At 49.7% G+C, this 22,824-nt stretch overlaps 1 protein-coding gene across 7 annotated transcripts in view; it reads right to left on the reverse strand.

Moving 5' to 3' along the window:
* Positions 1–266: 266 nt before the first annotated feature.
* The window catches only part of Apba2 (amyloid beta precursor protein binding family A member 2), a 265,008-nt gene continuing 242,450 nt past the window's right edge, over positions 267–22,824 (reverse strand). For all 7 annotated transcript variants that reach the window (XM_047542149.1, XM_047542150.1, XM_047542154.1 and 4 more), the window contains 7 exons: positions 21,922–22,008; positions 16,804–16,989; positions 12,749–12,928; positions 11,261–11,473; positions 10,217–10,336; positions 4,490–4,630; positions 267–1,660 (listed from right to left, as the gene is read on the reverse strand). In XM_047542149.1, the coding sequence (XP_047398105.1) occupies positions 1,589–1,660; positions 4,490–4,630; positions 10,217–10,336; positions 11,261–11,473; positions 12,749–12,928; positions 16,804–16,989; positions 21,922–22,008 (999 nt within the window). In that variant the 3' untranslated portion in view covers positions 267–1,588. The remainder of the gene's footprint in view (positions 1,661–4,489; positions 4,631–10,216; positions 10,337–11,260; positions 11,474–12,748; positions 12,929–16,803; positions 16,990–21,921; positions 22,009–22,824) is intronic.

The following is a 22,824-nucleotide window of genomic DNA, read 5'->3' on the forward strand; positions in this document are numbered from 1 at the left end:
GTGGGTAGGGAACTCAGAGCAGGCCTGGTGACTTGCCACCTTGCTGACACCTTTAGGTGCTACAGGATTTGGCCCACCTGATAGCTGATGACCTTGGCATCCATCCTCTGACCTCATGGGCAAGAGCTCCCAAGGCCCCAGACTGGGGAGGGATGCTGTCACCACATGGCAGATTTGTGTGGCCACTCACAGGAGTAAGAATCAGAGGCCAGATGGACACACACTGCTCAGTGAACACACCAGCCACACAAAGAGCTTCCATCATGACTTCAGGTTTATTAGTGAGATGCGCGAAGTCTTCCTAAGGTCAGCTGCATGCAACACACAGGTTACTCCTCAAATACAGTAATCCTAAAGCTTTAGTTACTGCGTGGTAAGGCTTCTTAAGTCACAGTGTATTCTTCAAGGCCTGGGCCAAAAAAAGAGACTTCCAGACAAAATGACGTCAGTTAACATTGATCTCTAATGAACCAAACCGGACAATGTGTTCCTTCATCTACACACACTCCAATACTGCTCATGGTGGGGGCGCCTTGCTTGCCACGTAATTAGTGCTCATGGCTGGTTGCCTCAGGAAGGGCAGAGGTGGAGTTTTCTGGTGGGTTTTGATTGTTGGAGAGGAGCGTGTGTGGATGTTTGTGTGTGTAGATAGATTTTAAATAGGGGACAGATGCCTGTGCTGCTGTCCTTGTCCCTGGCAGGATGGTGACATGTTCCCACCCGGTGGGGAGCCCTGCTGTGGAGAAGCATTCAGGAGGGTGGATGCCCAGGTAAGTTCACAGAGACTCAGTGACTCAGAACAAGGGAGGACAGGAGAAGGAGGAGTGGTCACCAGACATGGGAAACCCCTAAACTTCTGAAGAACAGTTTGCCCAAATAAAAGTCCAAATGGTAACATTTTCTAAATAAATATGGAGTTTTGATGTTGTGACCATCATCCTTTATTTAACTCAGGAACATCTCCTTTCTGGGTAAATACTTACAATCAATCACATGTTCCCACACTTTCAGTGCAAGTCACATCCTGGGAGCCGGGCTGCCCACGTTCCTGTGGAAGCAGCAGCAGAGTCAGCTGTGTGGGTTCTTCAGGGCTCCCATGGCATCCCAGATGTCCCAACCAAGGGGGCGGGAGAGGGCTGCCTGTCACACCTTGCAGGTGCTGTGTCCCTCAGAAGCCTCCCTCCATGGCTGCATGGGTGGGCACCCATGTTTGTGTTCTACAATTTCAGGGAAGAAAGACACACGCTCTATACCACACAGAGGTACCCATGAACACCCCTGCCAGTCACAATGAGAAAACAGTTCAAAATGTGGCAAAATACTTGAATGTTTTACAAAGGTTTGTTCCTGCAACTCTCCTTTGATAAAAAAAAATGTACCCCTTTTGGCAAAAAAACAAAACAAAACAAAAACAAAAACAAAAAAGTCAAACAAAAACCACTGGGAGGTAAGGGCACACCCTTCAGGGGCCAGTGTTCTTGGCTGGGCTGTGGGGTCAGGGGACAGGGCTTTGTCCTGGCTTCCTGCTTTTCTGGGTCCAGGCGGGCCTGCCTGGTGACCCTGGCTCCATGGCAAAGGCTGGGTAGGCCTAGATGTACAGCGGGGTCTCCTGGCCCGTGAGGAGCCTGAACATGGCGGCAGGCATGGTCTTCATGTGAATCTGTCAACAGAGACAGGAGAATGAGCTGCTCACCCACTTCCCAAACTTGCTTCCCTCAGTGCAGTCAAGTGAAATCGAACAATAGATGTGAAAATCCCCCAAGAGCCTTCTGTTTAGAGGCCAGTGTCTTGGGGTGGAGGAAGAAGAGTGTGCTGTGCTTAGGGATCTGGGTTCCCCATCCCTGTCTTCAGCTAGTTTTATGGGCAGTCAAGTGCTAGTTTTCCTTTCAGCTCACGTTGACATCAGGAGGGTGCAACACTGAACTTTGAATGGTGTCTGTAGTTCACCTACTCAGTTGAGGGCAGGCTGGGGCTTCCCAGGAACTTCAAGGTGTATACTGTGCTTCAGTAAGGAGAAGACCAAGAGAGGGAAGACACACAGCTCTGCCCACAAAATCTGCTGGGCTGGTGTTCTGCAGAGCTGGGACTGGCTTGCTGAGGGGCAAGGTGCCCTTAGACCTCCATCCTTTCAGAATCTTTTACCAAATAACCCTCAGTGCCTGATGCCCCTTCCTGGACTCCAAACAGGATGGGCATACAAGTAAGGTGTGAGGCTGCTCCCTAAGGATACCAATCCCATAATCCTGGAGGGCACAGGAGGAAAACATCAGGTCCCTGGATGCAAGGAGATGGTGAGCTCTGTTTATGCCTTTTCCACTCAGCTCGCTGCTCCAGTCCTGTCCAGCCCAGCACAGTGCTGGGCTCTGGCCTGGGGGTCTGACTTGCCCACTGCCTCTATGGGTGGGTCTTGTTTCTCAAAGATCTGGCTGGCATGGGTGCCGGTGGCCTCTGCCCATGCCTAGTGCCCAGGGAGAGGCTTCCAAGGGGCGGCAGCTTGCTCCCTCCCAGGTCTGGCCTTCCTTAGGCAAACAGGCTTGGGCCCTGGTCTGACCAATGAAAACAGGTAAAATTTGCAGATACAATTTTCTCACCCTTGCTCCTTCAACATTTTTTGATCCATTCAGATTTTGACTCCTCCATCACCCCAGGAAGGCTTTTTCCATCAGAAGATTCATTCTGGGTAATTCTTTGACCCACCCCAAAGGCTCATCGAAACGTCAAGTCTTGTTTATCAGTGACTAATTTTCCATTATGCTCAGGCATGATGGAAAACCCAGGCAGGCACTTTAATCTCCCAGCTCGGCCAGCAGGTCTGAGGCCCAGTGGGGCTGACAGGACTCCAGCACCCTCACAGCCTGCTTTCCTGCCTCTCTGAAAATCAATCTAGCTTGGGCCTGAGGAGTGGGACTCATTTCTCACGGCTCCCAGCCCAGCTCCTCCTCTGGATTGATTTCTCTGTGGGTGTGAGGCTGATTGCTCCCACGTGGGCAGCCATTTCCGAGCGCCTACTTAGGAAAATTGGATTTTCCTTTCTTGGAAGCCATTTGTAAAAGGAAGTTAATGGCAGCTCTGCAGCCTCTCTCTTTCTTCTTAGAGTCAGCTATCACCACCACCAACCCAGAGGAAAATGTTCCTCCTCCCCCAGCCCTAGCAGTTTCACAAATACTGAGTGTCCTGATGTGGTCCAGCAGATGGGATCTGAGGAGTGATCTGGAAACAGCACACCTCCCCGCCCACACTGCAAAATGACTTCCAGGCCCTCTGCCCCACGTGGCCACCTGGAGGAGCACTACAGACCAGTGGCCAGACCCTCAGCGTGCAACTGAACTCTGCCTGGGTGCTCCCCCCACTTACCTCTCCAGGTCTCCTCGGCCACATCCTCTGGGCAGTCACCCACACCTCTCTCAGAGAGATTGTCACGCGTTTGGTGACTTCCCTCACAGGTCCACTCACACTCCCATACTCACACATACAGACACCCAAACTCAGAGACCCGCATAAAACCACACCCACACACCCACCCTCACAGACACACTAACACCCATACCCACACGCATATACACGCGTTCATACACACCCATTCATATACATTCACATACACATTGTCACACGCACATTCACACACCCTCACACTTACACACTCACCCACAATCATGCACACTCCTGTACCACACCCACAATGGGAAGGCCTGCTTCCTATGTGCTATGGTATCTCCCACGCTGGCCACCTGCAAGTCACACAGAGATGTTGCTCACTTGGGAGGCTCTTGAGGACAGCTGTGCCCCACCCCCCGTACCCCTGACCATCCTCCTGATGCCATGGAAAAGACACCAGAAAGAACTGGACTAGGGAAATGTTGCGAGTCAGCAAGAAGGAAAAGGTGCTGAAGAAATGTTGCAAGTGGGCAGGAAGGAAAGGGCGCTGAGCAGCCTCGTTCTGAGAAGGCAGACAGCAGGCAAGGGGCAAACCCAATGCCACAGTGATCTGCCCCTGCAGAGGACAGGGGTTCCAAACTGCATGTAAAGGATTCAGTTCCAGAAACCATGCACAGAAGCTCTGCACAGCAGTCTTTGCCCTCCTGTCTGTTGAGAGACATTCAGCTGCTTTGTTTAACTAAGCCAGAAGGGACGGCCAAGCACTGCCTGCCACTCTGCTCATCCTTGTCACAGGCCCTGGAAGGGGGAAGACAGTCTGGCCTGCTCAACTGATGCCCAGTGACCACTGGGCAAGAGGTGGCTCTCAGAGGTTAAGGTGGGGAGCACACATGAGCCAGCAGACAGAGGTATGTCCAAGGTCCCAGTAGGGTCACCTTGTCCCAAGAAGGGTAGATTTCCTTGGGTGGGGACCAGTGGCTTTCCCAAGCATGTCATCTATCCCCATGGGGTTAGATGTTGGTAATGGAGGAAGTATGGGCCAAGACGCCCCTAGACTCTGGTTCTGGCTGCAAGAAAATGACAAGGGGTGGAGGGGAGATGGGCATAGTCTTACCTCTCCGACAGAGTTGGACAGAGCTTGGACTATCTTCTCATGGGCTGTGGCCACCACACTCTGCCCATTGATCTCAATGATGCGGTGGCCAACACGGACGCCACCTCGCTCAGCGATGCCCCCTCTCATGAGGCTGCAGATCTGAGTAGACATGGTTGGGTCAGCATGCACATTCCCACCACATCCCCAGGGGCTCCACCATGTCCCCAAAGATGGGAAAAGATAAATGACTCATTCGAGAGAACAGCCGTACTTGGTGACTACTTCTACATGCAATTCCCTGACTCACGAAGGGATGTTTATGATTTGGAATATGTTGAGAGAGAGAGAGAGAGAGAGAGAGAGAGAGAGAGAGAGAGTGTCAAAGCTGTGGTGTGAGTGGGGGAACAACCAGGTCTTCAATTCTCCCAAGGTGGAATCTGTGGCCTTTGCTCCTGGTGCTGGCAGAGGGTGGAGGGCCAGTGATGTGCACGTTGGCACAGGTTCCAGATGATTCTTTGCCAGCTGTACCCTAGCCATCTTTCAGGGGAAGGCAATCCCATTCCCACCTCCTGAGGAGGATGGAGGTGGTAAACTCACAGGCTGATAAATGGAGTTTGGGAAACTGACAGTGAAGGCTGTACGTTTGTCTTCATTAAAAATCCAGGCATTACAAAGGTGAGCATTCACAGAGACACCAGAGGGAGAACAGCCCCTGGAGGGGCTCACATGGAGAAGGGAGGGTTGGAGGGAAGAAGGGGCTACACCCCAAAGCATGCTTGGGCCCTGCAGAACCCACAGAAGGCGTGGGAATGAAGGTGCCACAGCAGGAGGAGAGGTTGAAGTCCTGGGACCGGAGCCCCATTCAGCCGTGGCTAGAGTAGCAGGGAGGTGGGGTGGGGAGCAGAAAGGGTGCTCAGGTGCTCAGCCTCCCTCCCCTGCCAGCTGCTTCCTGGGACCAGGGATGTTAATCCACTGCTAGCCTACGAGGGCAGACAGGCAGCAGCCTTCCCGTGTCCTGAGGGCAGCCACTCTACACACACTTGGTAGTCTCTCATCACACCCCTGCCCATGTCCCAAACCCAGACACCTCAGCCAGAATGAGGGAAGCCCCTTCTATCAACCTGGCAGCAGGAGCCACACAGGGACAGTACCCAGCCCCATGCTCAGCACTGTCTTAGCATCACTGTACAGGGCTGTGTGACGTTAGCTGTGTTTGCAGATAAGGAAGGTGGGGCCCAGAGGCATGTGCTAGAGAGCCAAACAGGCACGACCTGTCCTCATATGCCTAGGGACCCACACGACATCATCTGAAAGCCTCAATGAATTCATCAATGCTTTCTGTCTTTTGATTTCTTCTATCTGGAAACCCTAACAGCCCAGTTATCACCTCATGGGTGTTTTTATGACTTTTTACAGGTTCTCATATTTAAAAGGCAGGAAACCATGACCCAGGGCCAAGTAAGGTGCTTCTGGTCAGCACCCTAAAAGGTCAAGGTTCAGCTGCCCATAGGAGATGCTGGTGTGGGTCATGGGAGAACTCAGGCAGGAAGGCTAGGGCTTTTCAATCCACGGAGAGCTTTTACCTTATGACTGTCCTTAGTGCCCTGAAATGAATGCACTCCCCACTTGCCTCAGAGACTTGGGGAAGACCCCACCTGTGTGAGCCCGGCTGGTGTGGTCTTCCTCATCCAATTTCTGATCTGAGCACCTTCACCAGACTACCCTTGCTCCTCTCCCTCAGCACCTGGAAATGCATCTCTTTAAGGCTGATATAGGCTTAAAATTCCACTGCCCACAGGTTGGCCCTAGCAGCCCCCATACACCTCCTGTCTGCCATTTATTTTATGAGTTTTGCCTGGTCAGCAACACAGTTCTTTCCAAAGTGAGCTCATGTGTGAGGATCCTGGAATGTTCCTGCAGCCTGTCCCTCCTAGCACTCTGAATTCCTCCATTTCTGGAAGGAAACATTCTGTACTGGCTGGAGACACAGGTACAGGCTAATGCTGCAGTCTGAGGCCACTGTCACCCAGCCACCTGGACTCCTGCGGCAGAGACTGATTACAACCCAGGGAACCCAGGCACTTGGGTCAGATGGTGGATCCTCCAGGGAATAGGGGTATGGGTAGAATAAGAGGGGGTGCTGTGTCTGTGGCCATGGTTGTCTAGAAAAATGGAGCACTGTTCTGTCTAATGAAACCTTTGCTCATCCGATTGTCCACAAACTCTACACAAGCATCAAGGAATAACTTTTATTCTTTTTTTCCCCAAATGACTTAAAGAGTATTTTGCGTTCAAAGTAACTAGTTCTTTGAAGATCCAGAAGAATGTGATTCAGGATAACCTGTTGCACTCTTCTGGCCTGGCCAGAAGCTAAGGCACTCCTTAGAAAGTGCTATTTGGACTAAGTCTCTGGTGGTGGCTCTCTACCTAATCATGGAGATCTGAGAAAAGAAGACAAAGGGGAAAAGAGACAAAGAGGGCGAAAATGGGCTTGTGCCTTAAGAGGGGTGCTGCTGGCAGGACAGATTCTGACCCTGACATGCAAACTGTCAGAATCCGGAGGTGGGGAAGGGGAGCAGGAGGAGCTGGTGGGGGAGGTGCTTGGTCTGCAGAGGTCTTGGAGACCAAGGCTCGCCCTGCAGAGAATGAGACTGCGACATGTTCTAAATTCATGTTGTGCACTTTGGGGGAGGAAGACTGTCTCCAAGCAGGAAACTTCTTGATTTCTTGGAAGATATTGTGGGAAGAGAGAGGCAGGATCCATTTGGAAAGAGCATTAATTGGATCATCAGGGGCCTGTCTGCTAATGCTTTGTACTTTAGGAGTAATGAGGCTGAAAATGGAAAAGGTACTTATGCAAAACCAGCTCAGATCTGGGCAAACTTTTATAGGAGACACAGGGGACCCCGACTTCATGGAGCACAGCAGTGAGTGGGTGCTGTGCTCCCTGTGGGCCTAGCAGGAGGAGAGACTAGCTGGCTGGCCAGGACCAAAGCCATGATCATGGGCCTTGTGGGTATTTCTGATGCTTGCTTTTTAAAATCCTGGACCCTAGAATATAAGCATATTAGTCCTGTAGTGGTCACAGTGCTCTCAAATCCTTAAGTGCACACTTCACTGACCCTGACACTATGCAAAGAGGCCATGGGCATGTTCCCTTTGCCCCTGTTCTGCAACTTTCCAACTGGGAGGCCTGAGGCAAGTTACTGCAGCTTCCTGTTCCTAGGTCCTCATCTGTGAAATGGTGACAGATGATGCCATTCTTTAACTGAACCACCCCACCAAACACTGGTTGCCACAGGAATGCCCTAGATCTGCTTGTCCATGGTGGGAAATTCCATCCCCTGGCTCCTGGAACTGACCCCAGACAGGTGGACTGGAGAGATTGAGACAAAGAGACTATGACCTGCACACTCATGTGCCCCACAGCACTGTTCACAAGAACCAAGAAGTGGAAGCAACCCAAGTGTCCATGGAAGAATGGATGGATAAATAAAATGTAGCATATCTATACAATGGAATATCATTCAGCCATAAAAAGGAAGGAAATTTAGATACTTGTTTATAGGATAAACCTTAAAGACATTGTGCTAAATGAAACGAGATGGTCACAGAGAACGAATACTGCATGATTCTACCTAGAGTAGTCAAGTTCATAGGCAGAACATATCATGGAGGCTATGGAAGGGGCAATGGGGAGGTACCATTTTTTTAACGGGAACTGAGTGTCAGTTTTGCATGATGAAATGAGTCCTGGAGATTGCTTCTATAGCTGTGTGAATGTGCTTAACACTTCAAAGCCATATACTTAAAAATGGTTAAGATGGTGAATTTTATGTTGCATGTATTTTACCCTAATTATTAAAAAAGAAAAATAGATGGCCTAGAAGAGCTGGGGTTTAAAGAAAATGGAGGCAGAGTTGGGAGTGGGTGGCCAGGGACCTCTCTCTCTTCTTCTCCCCTGCCACACCCAGACTTACTTAGCAGGACATAGTTCATCTCTGCTCACCTGCATATTAAGCCCCACTACCTACCATAGGAAGTGTCCCTGCAGTAATCAGGCAGAAAAACAGTCAGCCTGTGGCAGAGCTGACAAAGGCCATTGCCTAGCCAGGTGCCCTCCACAACCCTGCCCAGTCACTGCATGGTCAGGCACTATGGAGGCCAGAGGATGTCCAGCCTTCTCCCCCTATCCAATGGCCCATGGCTATCCCAGGCCAGATGGAGTGAGCACTTTGGGCAGAAGGAGGTACAAGGGAGCTTTTCCAGACACTAGGGACAGGGAGGCTCAGGGAAGAGAAGCACTGTTGCAGGGCTGGGGGAGGGGGCAGTAGGAGCACCAGGTGTCAGGCCGGGCACTTCTGAATAGCTGGGAGGGTTGCAAGCTGTAGTCACAGTCTCCTAGTCATTGGTTGCCACCTGACCAAGGGATCTGAGCCAGTGTAGCCAGTACCATGAGGTCTCCTGAATGCTTCCCCACACTCACCCTTCCCCACCAGTGGGGAAGCTGCTACAGAACCTCCAGCACTTCCCTTGGAAGGTTGTTGGGAGAGAGCCTATAACCTGTCCTTGTCACCTGGCCCTCTCTGGCTGTGCCTGACTGAGGTTCGTGGCTCTGCACTTGGGCCGGCCACAGCATTACCTTTCTTTTCCTCTCACCTTAACTCAGCCCCTACAAGGCACAAACCAGGGCCCCAACCCGCCTTGTCTCTCTGCTCCCACTTCCTGACTCCTCTTCTGCACACCCTTACTGGCTGTGTGGCCTCAACAGAAGTAGATCTTGACTCCAAGTTCCAAGACAACACCCAGGCTCTGTGTACCTTCCACTGCAGCTCACAGATGTGGGGGCTGGGGGACTCCCTACACATTTACAGTAAGGAAATTTTTCTCTCATTTGTAGTTGTTTTTCTAGAACGTTCTCCTTGGTCCTTCCTCTATGCTGTTGGTGAGCACACACATCCTCTCCACCCACCCTGACACCACTTCCTCCTCCTCATCTCTCCTCAGCACTTTAATACTCGGGGGTGTTTTAAATGATTTGGGTATTACTGGTCCCCCTTCTTCTATAATCATTTAGTGGTCACATCACTGTACTATGGTACCTTCGCAGGAGGAAAACACCAAGGAAAAAGAACTCATGCCAACCAAACTCAGGTCAAAGAGAAGGTGGGAAACTTTGAACTGAAGAACTTTGGACTGGGGAGCAGGCATAGAATTTTGGCCAGTCCAACATTCACTCAAGCCCAGGAACACCTCTCCAGGCAGCCTTCCTGACTTTAGTGCCTGACATGGAGTCTGACTCACAGAAGGTATTTCACATACGTCTGCTGAATGGCTGAATGAATAAATGAACAATGAGGAAAGGAGTGAATGAATGAGTGATTGTGCTTCTGTTGAACATGGTGAGTCTGATGCCACTATTAGTTGTGTGTATTCAAGCTACAGTTGCTGGCAAAGGCTGCTGCCCTCCCCTCCTGAGCAGACATTTGCTAAGTTTAGCCATCACTGGGACACGGGGGCCTACCTAGGACTTAGGGACCACTCCAAGCCATTCCCTGGCCTCCTTTTCTTGCTGGATCAACACCCAGGACCTGCCCTGGGACACTGAAAACTCCTTTCCCATGTGGCTTGGCTAATGGCAGTTGTGCCCAGTGGGCTGGCATGGCCTTCCCAACCAGACAAGAGCAGCCATCGCCCAGGCCCTAGATGTGGTGAAGGCAGCCCAGGGCGGGGAAGTAGACTCACGATTCCATTCTGCACACTGAAGCCCAGCTGGTATTTGAGGTCTGGCCGCTTGATGAGGACCGTGGTGACTGGGGGACAGCTGACAATGTTGAGCTTCACCTGCGTCTGGTTCTTTAGGCCCTGCAGAGCATGGACACAAGAGTCACAGGCAGGGTCTTAGACACCACCTGTGAGCACACCTTCCAGGCCAGGCCAGGCCAGGGATGAGTCAGGCTGGCAGGCAGGAAGGTAGGAATGCAGCCGAGGTGAGGTCCGCTCATGAGAATACTGCTTCTCACCTGGCTGAGCTCAGCCTCGCTGTGCTCAAACGCATGCTCACTCATTCGTTCACTCAGTTTCCTCAGGCAGTCACTTCTGAACCTCTGTGGCTGCTCTGTGCAGGGGAATGAACATTACCCCGATTCTCATGAAGTAGCTGGGTACCCCAGGTGGCAGTGTATACAGTAGCCCACAGTACTCTGGTGCTCTCTCTTAACCCAGGCGTAAACTAGCTATTTGCAGGAGTAGGAAGCCAGGCTCTGAGTACCACTGAGAACCAACCAGTTGAGCATCAGGGTCACCCTCAGGGGATCTCGGGAGGGGCTGCCAACATGCTGAAGGCAGAAGGAGAACTTCCTCTTTGGAAGGACTGTGGGGTTACTTCATCAAACCGAACATCCTCCAATACTGCACAGTGCCGAGAGTGACAGCTCAATGGGACTCAGCGGCGAGGATCCTGGAGGCTCTGGGTGCTGCATCAAGGTGCCAAGACCCACCTCAGGCCCCAGGGGGGACATGATTGTCAATGAGCCCCCAAGACTGCAGTCCTGGGGTCAAGTGGTGGTCCAGAGGCAAGGGAGGGGTCCAAAAGTTCTAGCGTGCCTGGAGGTGAGACTTGCCCTGCATGCACACACAGCCCCCAGAGCTGCAGGGTTTCTCCATGTTGATCTCTCACTGGGCAGAGGCTCCACTGGGTTGGCTCCAGAAGCCCATTTGTGGAATGCACTGGTCATGGGTCAGATGAGGTAGGGCTGGGGAGACCACCAGGCACCCCAATGTACCCACCTTTATGATGCCCTGGCAGGTGGCGAGAGGCAGCCCCACCAGGCTGGTGCCATTGATAGACATGATCTGGTCCCCGATACTCAGCTTCCCAGAGCGGGCTGCCGGGCCACCATTCATCATGTTTGCCAGGATCACTGTGGGAAGGATGGAGCCCCAGCCGGACTCTACGACAACCACGCCCAGTATCTCACCCTTGTGCTTCTCCAGCTGTAGCTACAAGAGACAGTGTGAGAGGGCCCACAATGGGGTCCAGGTTCTGTGCCAAGCACCTACAGAAGGATTGGCCTGACCCTGTGTCAGGCCTGGGTGGGTCCTGACCTGCACAGGGATTGAGGTCAGCTCATCTAAGCCCAGAGAAGTCTGCCTGCCCCCTGGCCTCACCCAACTTGGGATCCCAAGACCCTCTGGGGCCCACCAACTCTGGGAACCTGGGAGCATAGGGTTCACCTCCTCCCATGCCCAGCATAGAAGCCTCCAACCCCAAGCAGGACTCCCATGTCCTGGCTTCGGCTCCCCAACCCCCAAATCCACAGAGAACATAGGAATGCTCTCAGAGTTGAGAGACCATACTCTGCCCCCAGCCTTTCCTCTTATCTAGAAAGTTCTATTTTTCTTTGCCTCAAGAGTGGCTCTCTCAGAAAACTTCCTGTCACTCATTCAACAAACAGGAGCATTCATTCAAGATATACTCAGGGTCATTCATTTGACAAGGATCCAGGATCATTCACTGATTCACTCATTCAGTAAGTACCCAGGATCATTTGTTCATTCATTAATTCATTCAACAAACAGGTCAGGAGCATTCATTCACTCATTGTAAAAGCAATCAGAGGGTTGGGGTGCATCTCAGTGACAGAGCACTTGTCTAGCATCCTGGAGGCCCTGGGTTCAATCCCAGTACCGAAAAGAAAAATAAAATAGTAAGAAATCAGGATCATTCAAAATGTAGTCAGGATCTTTCATTCACAGGCAAATTTATCTATTCAAGAGGCAGTCATTTTATGGGCCACCCCCAGGGGAACTTGCTAGGGTCTCTACCACTGACAACTTCAAAACTCCCTTGCCAGAGCACCCAAGTTCCCTATTTTAAAGATGCCTCCCACATGCTTTTCAGAAGTATCTCCTGGGTGCTGAGTGCCAGTTGATGATAATAGCAGCATTAAAAGGCACATTTTCGAGGTCATTAACACTGATTGTAATCAGCTTCTTTGTTAGAACATCTCATTTCACACACCAGCTCAGCTCAAGGCAGAAGTAAGACATACATTCTGGGTAGCCCTTGAGTCTGCTGTGAGGCAACAATGTGCACATGAGAGACTAATGAAGGCTTGCTCTCACCCTAGCCTGGCAGGATGAGGTGGGGAAGCATTGGGTGTTGCAATAACAGTCCTTTGCTGAGGTTGCCTGGCTGAGTTCCTCAAGAACTTGGTTTGGAGAGCAGAAGCCAGTGGAATGGGCTTCCGATGGCCTACAGAGGGTACAGCTTACCTCCTTGCAGTTCTCAGAGTTTGAGAAATGGATGAGGTCATCGTTGTACATCTCCTGGGTGTTGATGATGTCACTGTACTCCTTCTGGCTGAGGTCTTCCGGGTTGATGCCATTGGCCCGCAGAAACTCCTGATAGGCCACACTGAAGGCCTGCCCAATGGACTGGGCTATCAGTTGGGCCTGTGGGGAGGGAGCAGACGTGAGACACTAGACACACGAGACACAAGTTTGGAAATACAGGCTTCACAGGGTCCCTGGAGGAGGGGCTGCAGCAGGCATGGGTGTAGAAGGTGCCCATAAATCTTCAAAGGGATCCTTGCTGAGGCTTAAAAGAACAAGTGAGTAACCCTGGGTCCTTGGCTGGTGACAGCTGTCTTCTGCTGATATCCCACCATGGGCCACCACAGGTAAACCTATTTGCTGCCTTGTACTATCAGGGCCTGGTCCTAACTGCACCTTCCTGAATTGCTTTATGTCTCAGACATTCAAGGACAAGCCACAATTTCAAATAAAGTCAGAGAAAATGATGAAGTATTTGCTAAATGAAATATTTCACTGATTTAATTGGTAACTGTACTGTATTTTCTTTTTACCCATCTTAGTCCAAAAATACATTTGAGGTGTGCTTTCTAGGGAGCGTCACAGACATGGTTAATTGTTCCTCCCACGTCTATTTCTCCTGAGCTACAGAACCCAGAACCAGCTGGGTGGGGGTAAGTGTGAGTACTCTGTTGCTCTCACAGGGGTAAGCAAGACTGTGGCCCCTGAGAGATGACAACTTGGGACATCAATGCATACACCATGGAGCAGATCTTTTCTTTTTCCTTCATCTGAACCATTTCTGTGGATGTTTTGGACTCTAACAATGCAGAGGCCTTGGCCACTGAGACTTCAGGACGGAGTCTTTCCTGCCGGCTGCTGGTGTGCAGACAGGATGGTGGGAGGTGAGAGCTAAAGATTCCCAGCTCCTGGACTATACCAAGTAAGCTCATGGCAGCTGTGCAGGCCTGGGATAGCAGTGGGATTTTGGGTGACATCTCAGCACATAGCAGTACCTTCCCTTGCTCCAAAGCCTGGACTGTGTGAGCCCAGCTCAGGTCTGCCCATGCTCCCCACCTACCTCCCATTTGTTATCAAGGCAACCCAGCGAATTGGCTGGAAGGTATAAAGGAGGGATTTGGCCTAAATTTCTTTCTCACTCTGTACAATGCATGATTTAAATGCTGCAAATGAATATGCATATGTAAAGGCGCACTGGGCCAGATCATGTTTGCAGAGCATCCAGGCCTTTCCTTAAATAGGAAATTGAAGGTTGAATTACCCCACCACTGATTAGGTGCTAAACCATTGATAGGAAGGACACCTCAACACTGTCCCTATTCCCAAGACCAGCTTGTTGGCAGCAGACTGATGTGGTCACCTGGGTACCGCCAGGTGGCGCCGTAGGACTGGACAGGCAGAGCAGGGATCCTGCTGGGGATTGGCGACACAGGTCCAATGGATATAGGGGTTTGGGGAAAAGCTGAGGACTGTGGGCCTGGGGTCCTGGAGCAGCAGGGGTCTATCCTGTACTGACTGGGAAATCAGTGATGTCCCACCCCTCAGCCCCTGGTTCTGTCTCTACCTGAAGGAGGTCACCTGGCTGGAAGGGCAGTCGGACAGCATCAGATTTCCTGACTACTAGACCAAAAGCTGGACTCAGGCTGCCCCCTGCCCTCAGACTAACACCTTGGGATGTCCCGGGACCACACTCCTAACCCCCAAAGCCCCCTTCCTTGGGCCACATTTTGATACTCCTCCTAACTCTATGGCCTCTCTGGGAGAGAAGCAAGACAGTCAGGTAGCCTGGGGATGGGCATCACCTCTGGGCATGACCCAGGAGCCTGCAGAATTCTGCTGGCTGCCTGCTGTCTCCCAGTTCCCCTTAAACCTGTGTCCTGGCTTCCCTTCTACCTGGGCAGAGGCCAGCCTGGAGGGCCCTCTCTGCCTGGCTGAGGCTTGTGACTCCAGCATCTTCAGACAAATGGCTTCCTGCTTGCCCGGGACTCACAGCCAGGCCTGAGGATGTTCACTGCTGTGAAGTCCTTCCCTGGTCCCAGCAGAAGGTCAGGTGTCAAGGGCCCTCAGTCAGGGGCTGGGCACCAGGCAGGCTGCTGCAATGTGGGTGTGTGCACTTGAGAAGACAGGGAGGAAGAGGATACTATGCCCAGCACTACATTTTGCCAGCATTATCATGCATGCAGCTTCATCTCCGCTTGCCTTAGTCCCAGAGCAGCTGGGCTCCCTCCTACAGGGAAGAAATCAAGACTGAGTACCACCTGGACAGAGCCACCATTGGGTCCTGCTCTCTGAACCACATCTTCAGGGTCTGGCATGCTCTACCTGGGCAGGTCTTTCCCTCACTTTTTCAAGGACCCATTCACTCTCCCTTCCCACTGTGCTGTCAGCCTTGTGTCTGTTGAAATAAAAAAAATTGAGGCTACAGTGGCAGCTCCTGACTTTGACCTTCAACCATCCATTCTGGTTGTACATGGAAGTTCTTTGCTGCTCCCTGCTCCTCAATTTTCACACTAGCTGGCCATTAACCCTCTGCCATTTGGTCTGCTCCTTGCTTACACTGACCATTATTTGAGGCTCCACACCCTTGCCAGGTCTCTAAGATATCCCCAAGTCCCCAGTCACTGAGAAATGGTTATCCAGGTATCCACAGATCTCTACATAAAGGTGGAAAGTATATGTATGTGCTTCAGTAGGTCGGTACTGAAATAACATCCTCACCCTATAAATTTGCCATTGCTCCCAAGCATTTTATGTTGACAACTTCTTGGCAAAAAGATGACTGCCCCTACCCACAAGTTTGCATCCTCTCTTCAAATATAGTTTCTATGCCATATTTCATAATCATGAAAATATTAAGAGCCTTCCTACGGATCTTGGTCTCAGAACTCCTCCAAGTCCTCACGTGAACAAGAATGCCTTGGCCACTTTGCACTTGGGCACTTGCTGTTGCCTAAATAGGGTCACCACTAATGAAGCTCAAAATGACCTGTCTTCATAGTGGAGAAAAGGACCATGGAGAACAGATGATGTTCAAAAATTCCACTCAGATGATACCAACAAGAATGGCTCAGCAGAAGCCTCCCTGGTGGTCCCTGAGAATATCAGTCTGCAGAGGGGTCCATTAAGAGATTAGGGCCCACTCTCTCCTGAGCCACTCCCCACCCAACTTTCTGTGGCATCAGGATTGAATCCAGGGCCTTTTGCATGCTAGGCAAGCACCACACTACTGAGGTACATTCTTAGCCTTTTTAAAATTTTTATTTGGATACAGGATCTTGTTAAGGCCTGGGCTGGTCCTGAACTTGAATCATCTGCCTCAGCCTCTTGAGTAGCTTGGATTACAGGTGTGTATCACCCTGCCCGGTTCTTTTGTTTTTGTTTTCCAAGACATTCTTCCTCTGTTGCCTTGGCTGGTCTAGAACTTCTGGGCTCAAGACATCCTCCCACTTCAGTCCCTGAGTAGCTGGGACTATAGGCACATGCTACTTTATGACCTCTTAGTGAGTCTATGGCATTTTCCACTTCAAAACTATTTTTTAACTTGCTTATGCAATGAAATGACAAGTGCAAAGGCAGAATTCAACTTCAGATGTAGATGTGCAACCCTGGCATGCAAGAATGTGTGTTTTTTCAACAGAAAAATTAGGCAAAGATTAACTTTATTTTAGGAGGGGGAAGGTTTTATAAATGATTTCTTCAAATGGATAGCTCCCTTTGTATATTTAACTAAGATTAGATTTATAAACATCTCCTGAAGAACCTCTTTCATGAAGTGAAATGAAACTATCTTCGCTTCACACACACACACAAAAATAATAAATAAATAAAATGAAAAAAATGTGAAAAAACGGTTCACAGATACCATTGGAAATGTTCATCATGGTACACAGGACTTCCCCTTGCTAGGTGGTTTCCAAAGTGCCTGGGATCATGGAGCCACCATAAGGTGCAGGGCTGTCAAGGGAAAGGCCTTTCCCACTCTTGTGTTTACTTACATCCTCAGACTCGAACACGTGGCAGATCATTTTATACTGCTTCTTCCCCTCCTGGGCCCCAGGTGTGGTCTCAATGCAATCTTGAGAGGCTGACCGGGGCATGCGGCGTCTGGCCATCAGCACTACGATGTTCCCAATGTCAGCAATGTAGGAGATGGTGCGCAAGGCATGGTCCATCATCGTTTCCTGTTGGGAGAGAAAGAAAAGGCCCATATCAGGGAATAGCATGAGGACAAGGCAGTAAAAATCACTCTAGTTTGGGGTTTCTCAACCTTGACCTTATTGACATTCACTACTGGGTGATTCTTTTTTTTTTTCATTGGTTCTTTTTAGTTAGACATCACAGTAGAGTCCATACCAGTATGGAATGTATCTTATTCTAATTAGGACCCCAGTCTTACAGATGTACACAATGGTGAGATTCAGTGTGATGTATTCATATATGTACATAGGAAAGTAAAATATATGAAAAAATGTTCAACATCTCTAGTAATTAGAGAAATGCAAATTAAAACCACACTGAGATGTCATTTCACTCCAGCCAGAAAGGCAATTATCAAGAATTACAAGCAACAATAAACGTTCGCAAGGTGTTCAGGAAAAGGCTCACTCATCCATTGCTTGTGGGACTGCAAATTGGTGCAACTACTCTGGAAAGCAGTATGGACATTTCTCAAAAACTTGAAATGGATGCACCATTTGACCCAGTTTTTTTTGGTGTCGTTGTTGTTTTTTGCAGTGCTGGGGATTGAACCCAGGGCCTTGTGCTTGTGAGGCAAGCACTCCACCAACTGAGCTATATCTCTAGCCCCTGACCCAGTTATCTTACTTCTCAGTATATATCCAAAGGATTTAAAATCAGCATACTATAGTGACACAGCTACATCAATGTTTATAGCAGCTCAATTCACAATAGCTAAGGTATGGAGCCAACCTAGGTGTCCTTCAACAGAAGAATGGGTCATTCTTTATTGCAGAGGGTGTCTTGTGCCTTGGAGGATGTTAGGAGCACTCCTGGCCTCTCTCTACCCCTAGATGCAATAGCACCTTTCCTTCCTGAGGGAGAATATCTAAAATATCTCCAGTCATTGCCAAATGTCCCTGCAGGGAGAGAAGGGGGGCAAAATTGTCCAGGTTGAAAAATCACAGCTCTAGTCAACAGAGCATTTTAAGATGCTGATTCATGATCAAAGTGACCAATATTTGGCTCTGCCTACACCCAGGGAGGCATGAGGTAGGGCTTCCTATCCTCTCTAGGGTTAGAGGACATCTGTGGCTCTGGAGAAGAACCTTCCCTGCAAGGCATGTGGCCTTGTGCAGGTTCAAAAGTGGCCCATATTTCCTACCCTGCAGAAAAGCAAGGCAGCAAGGTCAATGTTGTCCACCAGACAAGTTCTTCCCAGGGAGCACAAGCAGCCTAGGCCTGAGTCAGGAGACACTGAGGCAGCATGCCGGCCTCCCATCAGTGGGTTTCCATAGCGGACTTGGATTCCTAGGCCCCAGGCAGGTCCACTATTATTGATGGCTTTTGTCATCTGGCAGAATCTCCACCAAGCATCTTGCCCACAACCCCTCCCTAACAAGGTTACACACAAAGGCTCTGAAAAACTAATCAGTTGGTCTTTTGTGCCTTTGCTCTCCTTTCACAAAAGGAAATTGGGTGTTTCTGTGACCTCTGGTGCCCTGTTCTTCCCCACAGAATCATGTCTTGCAGGGGATATTGCACACATTTGTCTACAGGGTGATTTGTTTTCTGGCAGAGGCCATGAGCGGGGTTCATAACCACAAGACAAAAGGGAGGGATACTGGAAAAGGGAAGAGTGAGAGTAGCTCTTCAGCCTCTCCTGATTTCTGACCACTGTCCCATTTCCTATCAATAGCAGAGCTGTTTTCCTCACAGACAGACGCTGACTACCAACTTGGTGGCCATCCTCCCTCCTGCCCTTCCTGGTCACTTTCACCTCCACAGTTTCTCACATGTTCCCACCTCTCCAGCCCTTCAGTCAACATTTTCATATTTTAGTCAAATCAATTTCCTGTTCAACCCACTCTTCCAGTTCATCCTAAACAGTGACTTGGAACAAGTTCTCAAACCACCAGTGGCCCATCCTCCTGCCCTGAGTGTGGCACAGGAGTATCGGCAAGAGGTGAGTGCAGAGAAGAGTCACCACAGCAGCTCAGATAGCTGTCCTGATAAAGGCCTGCCTGCCTGTAAGGTCTGCCTTTGACTGGCATTTGAGAACCTGGATTTCGGTGAGTTTTCGACCACCCTTAACTGATAAGCAGGATTCATTCTGCCTTAAGTGGGCAAACATACTCTAAGCTGAATACCTCTGCTCTTCCTGGGAGTCTAGAATTTTGCTAGTTTAGAGCGTGCCTATGTGACCAGCCCCTGGTAAAGAGCTTGGGGGCTGAGTCTCTATGAGCCTCCCTGGTAGATAATGCTTCTCATGTATCATCATAATCATTGCTGGGGGAATTCAGTATGTCTCATGTAACTCCCCAGGGAGAAGACTCTGGAAACATGTGCCAGGTGTCTCCTGGACTTCATCCACACAACTTTCCCTTTGCTGAGTGTTATATTTTGGATCTGGAATGTTCCCCAAAAGTTCATGTGTTAGAGGCCTGGTCCCTAGCCCATAGTGCAACTGGGAAGTGGTGGAACCTTTAAGACATGGGGCCTAGTGGGAGGAAGTTAGGTCATAGTGGGTATGCCCTTGGAGGGAATGTTGGGACCCCAGTCCCTTCCTGTTCTCTCTTCACTTCCTGGCTGGCTGTCATGTAGTGAGCAGTTTCCTCTACCTTATGCTCCCATCATGATGTGCTACCTCACCACAGGTCCAAAGGCAATAGGGTCAACTGACTTTGGACTGAAACCTCTAAAACCATGAGCCAAAATAAACTCTTCCTCCTTATAATTTGATTATCTCAGGTATTTTGTCAGAGGTGGAAAGCTGACTCCACTGATTTTTCTCTGTATCTGTTTGCTGAAACACATTTTAGGCATGAATACCTCAATATGCTGAATCCTGTGAGTCTTCTTAGGGAACCACTAAACCTGGGGTGGCCTTGGGGACCCTCAGCATGGGTGAACAGATGAGGGATGGAGGATGGAGAGGTGTGAGGGGGGAGGTAATTCAGACAGTGTCCACAGAGGATGAGGAAACAAAGTCTATGTCTGAAGCATTACAAACCAGATGCCTGGCCCCCGTCAGAAGTCAAAGTAGCTCACTAAGTTCTCATCAATTGCAAGGCTCTATGGAAGGGAGATGGGGGTGGTGAATACAAAGATCAGTGGGATAAAGCACAGGCCTAGACATGGAGACAGACATGAGAGATGGAAGTTGAGTCTTAATGCATTTTGTAGACAGTAGAAGAGAGTATTATAGTTTGGATCTTGAATTTTCCCTCAAGGTCCATTATTCTCCAGCCCACAGCACTCTTGGGAGGTAATGGAACTTTTGGGAGGTGGGGCCTAATGGGAAGAATTTAGGTCATTGGGGGTGTTCCCTTGAGGATATATTGGGAACCTAGCCCCTCCTGTGCCTCCTTCATTGTTTTCTGACTTCCAGGAGGTGAGCAGCTTCTTGCACCACACGCTCCCACAATGATTTGCTACCTTGCCACAAGCCTAATAGCAATGGGGTCAACTATGGACTGAAACCTCCAAAACTGTGAGCCAAAATAAATTTTTCCTATTTCAAAGTTGATTATGTCAGCTATTTTGTTACAGTAATGGAAAACTGATGAACACAGAAAACAAATGAGAAAAACACACTGATGTTGGGAACCAGGATCTATGCTACGGGACAAGGGTGTGTATGAAATTGGAGATGTTAAGAACTCTATGGTACCAATACAAAGCACAAGTATGAACTTGTGGCTTTTAAAAACATACGTACTGTCTGGTTTTGTGCACTGCCAGCCCCAGGAGCAATGACACCCCAGAAACAATGAGCACAGCCAATACTCAGGGCTTTGTTCCTATATGTCATTGCTCACTAAATGGAGCCAGGGTGCCCCACAGAAATGCCTGATTCAGATCTAGAGCAGGAAGGTACAAGGTAAGCTGAGAGTGTGTCATTGTCTCAAAAAGTATGGAAGTGTTTAACGACTGTAAAGAAGATGCCAAAATGATAATACAAGCTAAAAAAAAAAAAGATTCCCAGAGTTCGGAGTAAAAAAGAGGGGGACGGGAAACAAAATTAGAACACACTTTCTCATAGAACAACATCAGACAGTAAAAATGGAAAGCGTGATATCCTCAGAAAAATCACCATTTTGCACTTCCAATGTTATTAACAACACAGGTAAGATCATCATCAGGGAATGCAAACCATCAGGCTGTTGGGGACGAGGGTACCCACAGTGTCACTACCAGATTTTGTGCCAAAGACAAAGCAAGCTGCCTTTACTTAGGCACTGGGCAGTCCTCACTGGGTCACCTGTGAGTAGGGGGCCCTTCCTCCTCTCTGAGTCCTCACACACCAACTCCCAGTCCTACAGAACTGCTGCAAGGCCTTTCCTAGCCCCTGACTCCAGTTTCCCACCTTCTCATGCCCAGTCTCAGATCCCCAGTCCTTTATATTTCAGACATGATCATTTTCTCCTAATCTATCTGTTCCATGGTGGTGATTTAGGCACATGGCAGGGGGTATATGGCAGTAGAAAACCTGCAGACGTCTCCCCACTGGAATTCTCTCAGACAGAGGTGATGGGTCACCCTGAGATCGCCCCCTGCAGCTGGATTTCCCAGGTTGGCACACAAGGGTTTCGGGAAGACCCTTTAGAGGCCCTTGGAGCACATATTTCCCCACTCGGCCCTCACCTTTCCTCCTCATTTTGTCTCTGTGTGACACCTGCTGCAGCTTTATCACTCCCGCTGGCTTTTGTCCTTCCTGCCTGATGCTCCTCGGCCCCCCTCAGCTCGTTCTAGTTTCCACCACTGCAGCCCACTCAAGACCCCGGCTTCAGACTCACTGCCCTTGGGGACACCTGTTCCCTCCTGCACCTGGGGACCTTGCTTCTACACCTGGACTTTGTTCTCCTGGGGTCTCCAAGGTGTGAACTCCAGAAATGGTGGATGTGATTTCAGACAACTATCTTTCAAGCACTCACCTGTGTGTCAGCATTTAAAACTTTGATCCTCTGCGTGGAGATGAATAGGTCCACTTCCGTCAGCGTCTGCGCATCTCCCTCAGAATTCTAAGGAAGGACAGTGGATGATGTTACAAATGGAAACGTTCACTCCAGCAAAGGCCTAGTGCTTTTATTCATTACCCTGCCTCCCCGTGGAAGGAAATCGCAATGCCTTGGCTCAGAATCCATAGCTAAGTGTGAGTTTTAAGGCAGTTTTTAAATGGCACAGAGAAGAGGGAGAAAGCCAGGTTCTGGGAAGGTCAAACAGGAAGGGGACACCTGGGATCTGTGTTAGAGTCCCTCCCCTCAGCGGAAAGCAGGGTCCCTCTGGCTAACTCTTGCTGAATTCATTGAACTGAGGCTGTGACTTCTTGGTTTGGGGATTCCAAGTACCCTCAGGAAATGGGGAAGACATTCTCAAAGAAGCTGGATTAAAACATCAGCCCTTCCTTGTGACTTAGTCAGTCACAACCAGATGCAGCCCCTTGATCTTGCCATTTGAAAACCATCAGGGGAGTGAGACCCAGAATAGGCCCAAGTGCAGCCCTCCAGTGATAGAAGTGGGGAAGTTGTCACACAAATGCCCCTGATTTGTTACCTGTGCTGGAATAGGCTCAGCATTCAGCAGTGAGTTATGTTTCCACGGACTGTTTTGGAAGCTGAGTAAACTACTCAAGTTCTGCCCAAAGCAGGGCAGCCTTTAATTGGTTTTTACACCTGTGAGAATCCTAATTACTACTGCATACTGGCAATGAAAAATAGGTCCTGTTGGTTTGCCCACTGGGGTGAATAATTCCGTGTAGTCACTTGGGAGCTCACCGTGGTATAGATTCCAAATAGCAGAAACTGTGGTTTAATTATTCACCAGAAAATCTCAAATCA

Source organism: Sciurus carolinensis, chromosome 2, assembly GCF_902686445.1.
Source record: "Sciurus carolinensis chromosome 2, mSciCar1.2, whole genome shotgun sequence".
NCBI lineage: Eukaryota > Metazoa > Chordata > Mammalia > Rodentia > Sciuridae > Sciurus > Sciurus carolinensis.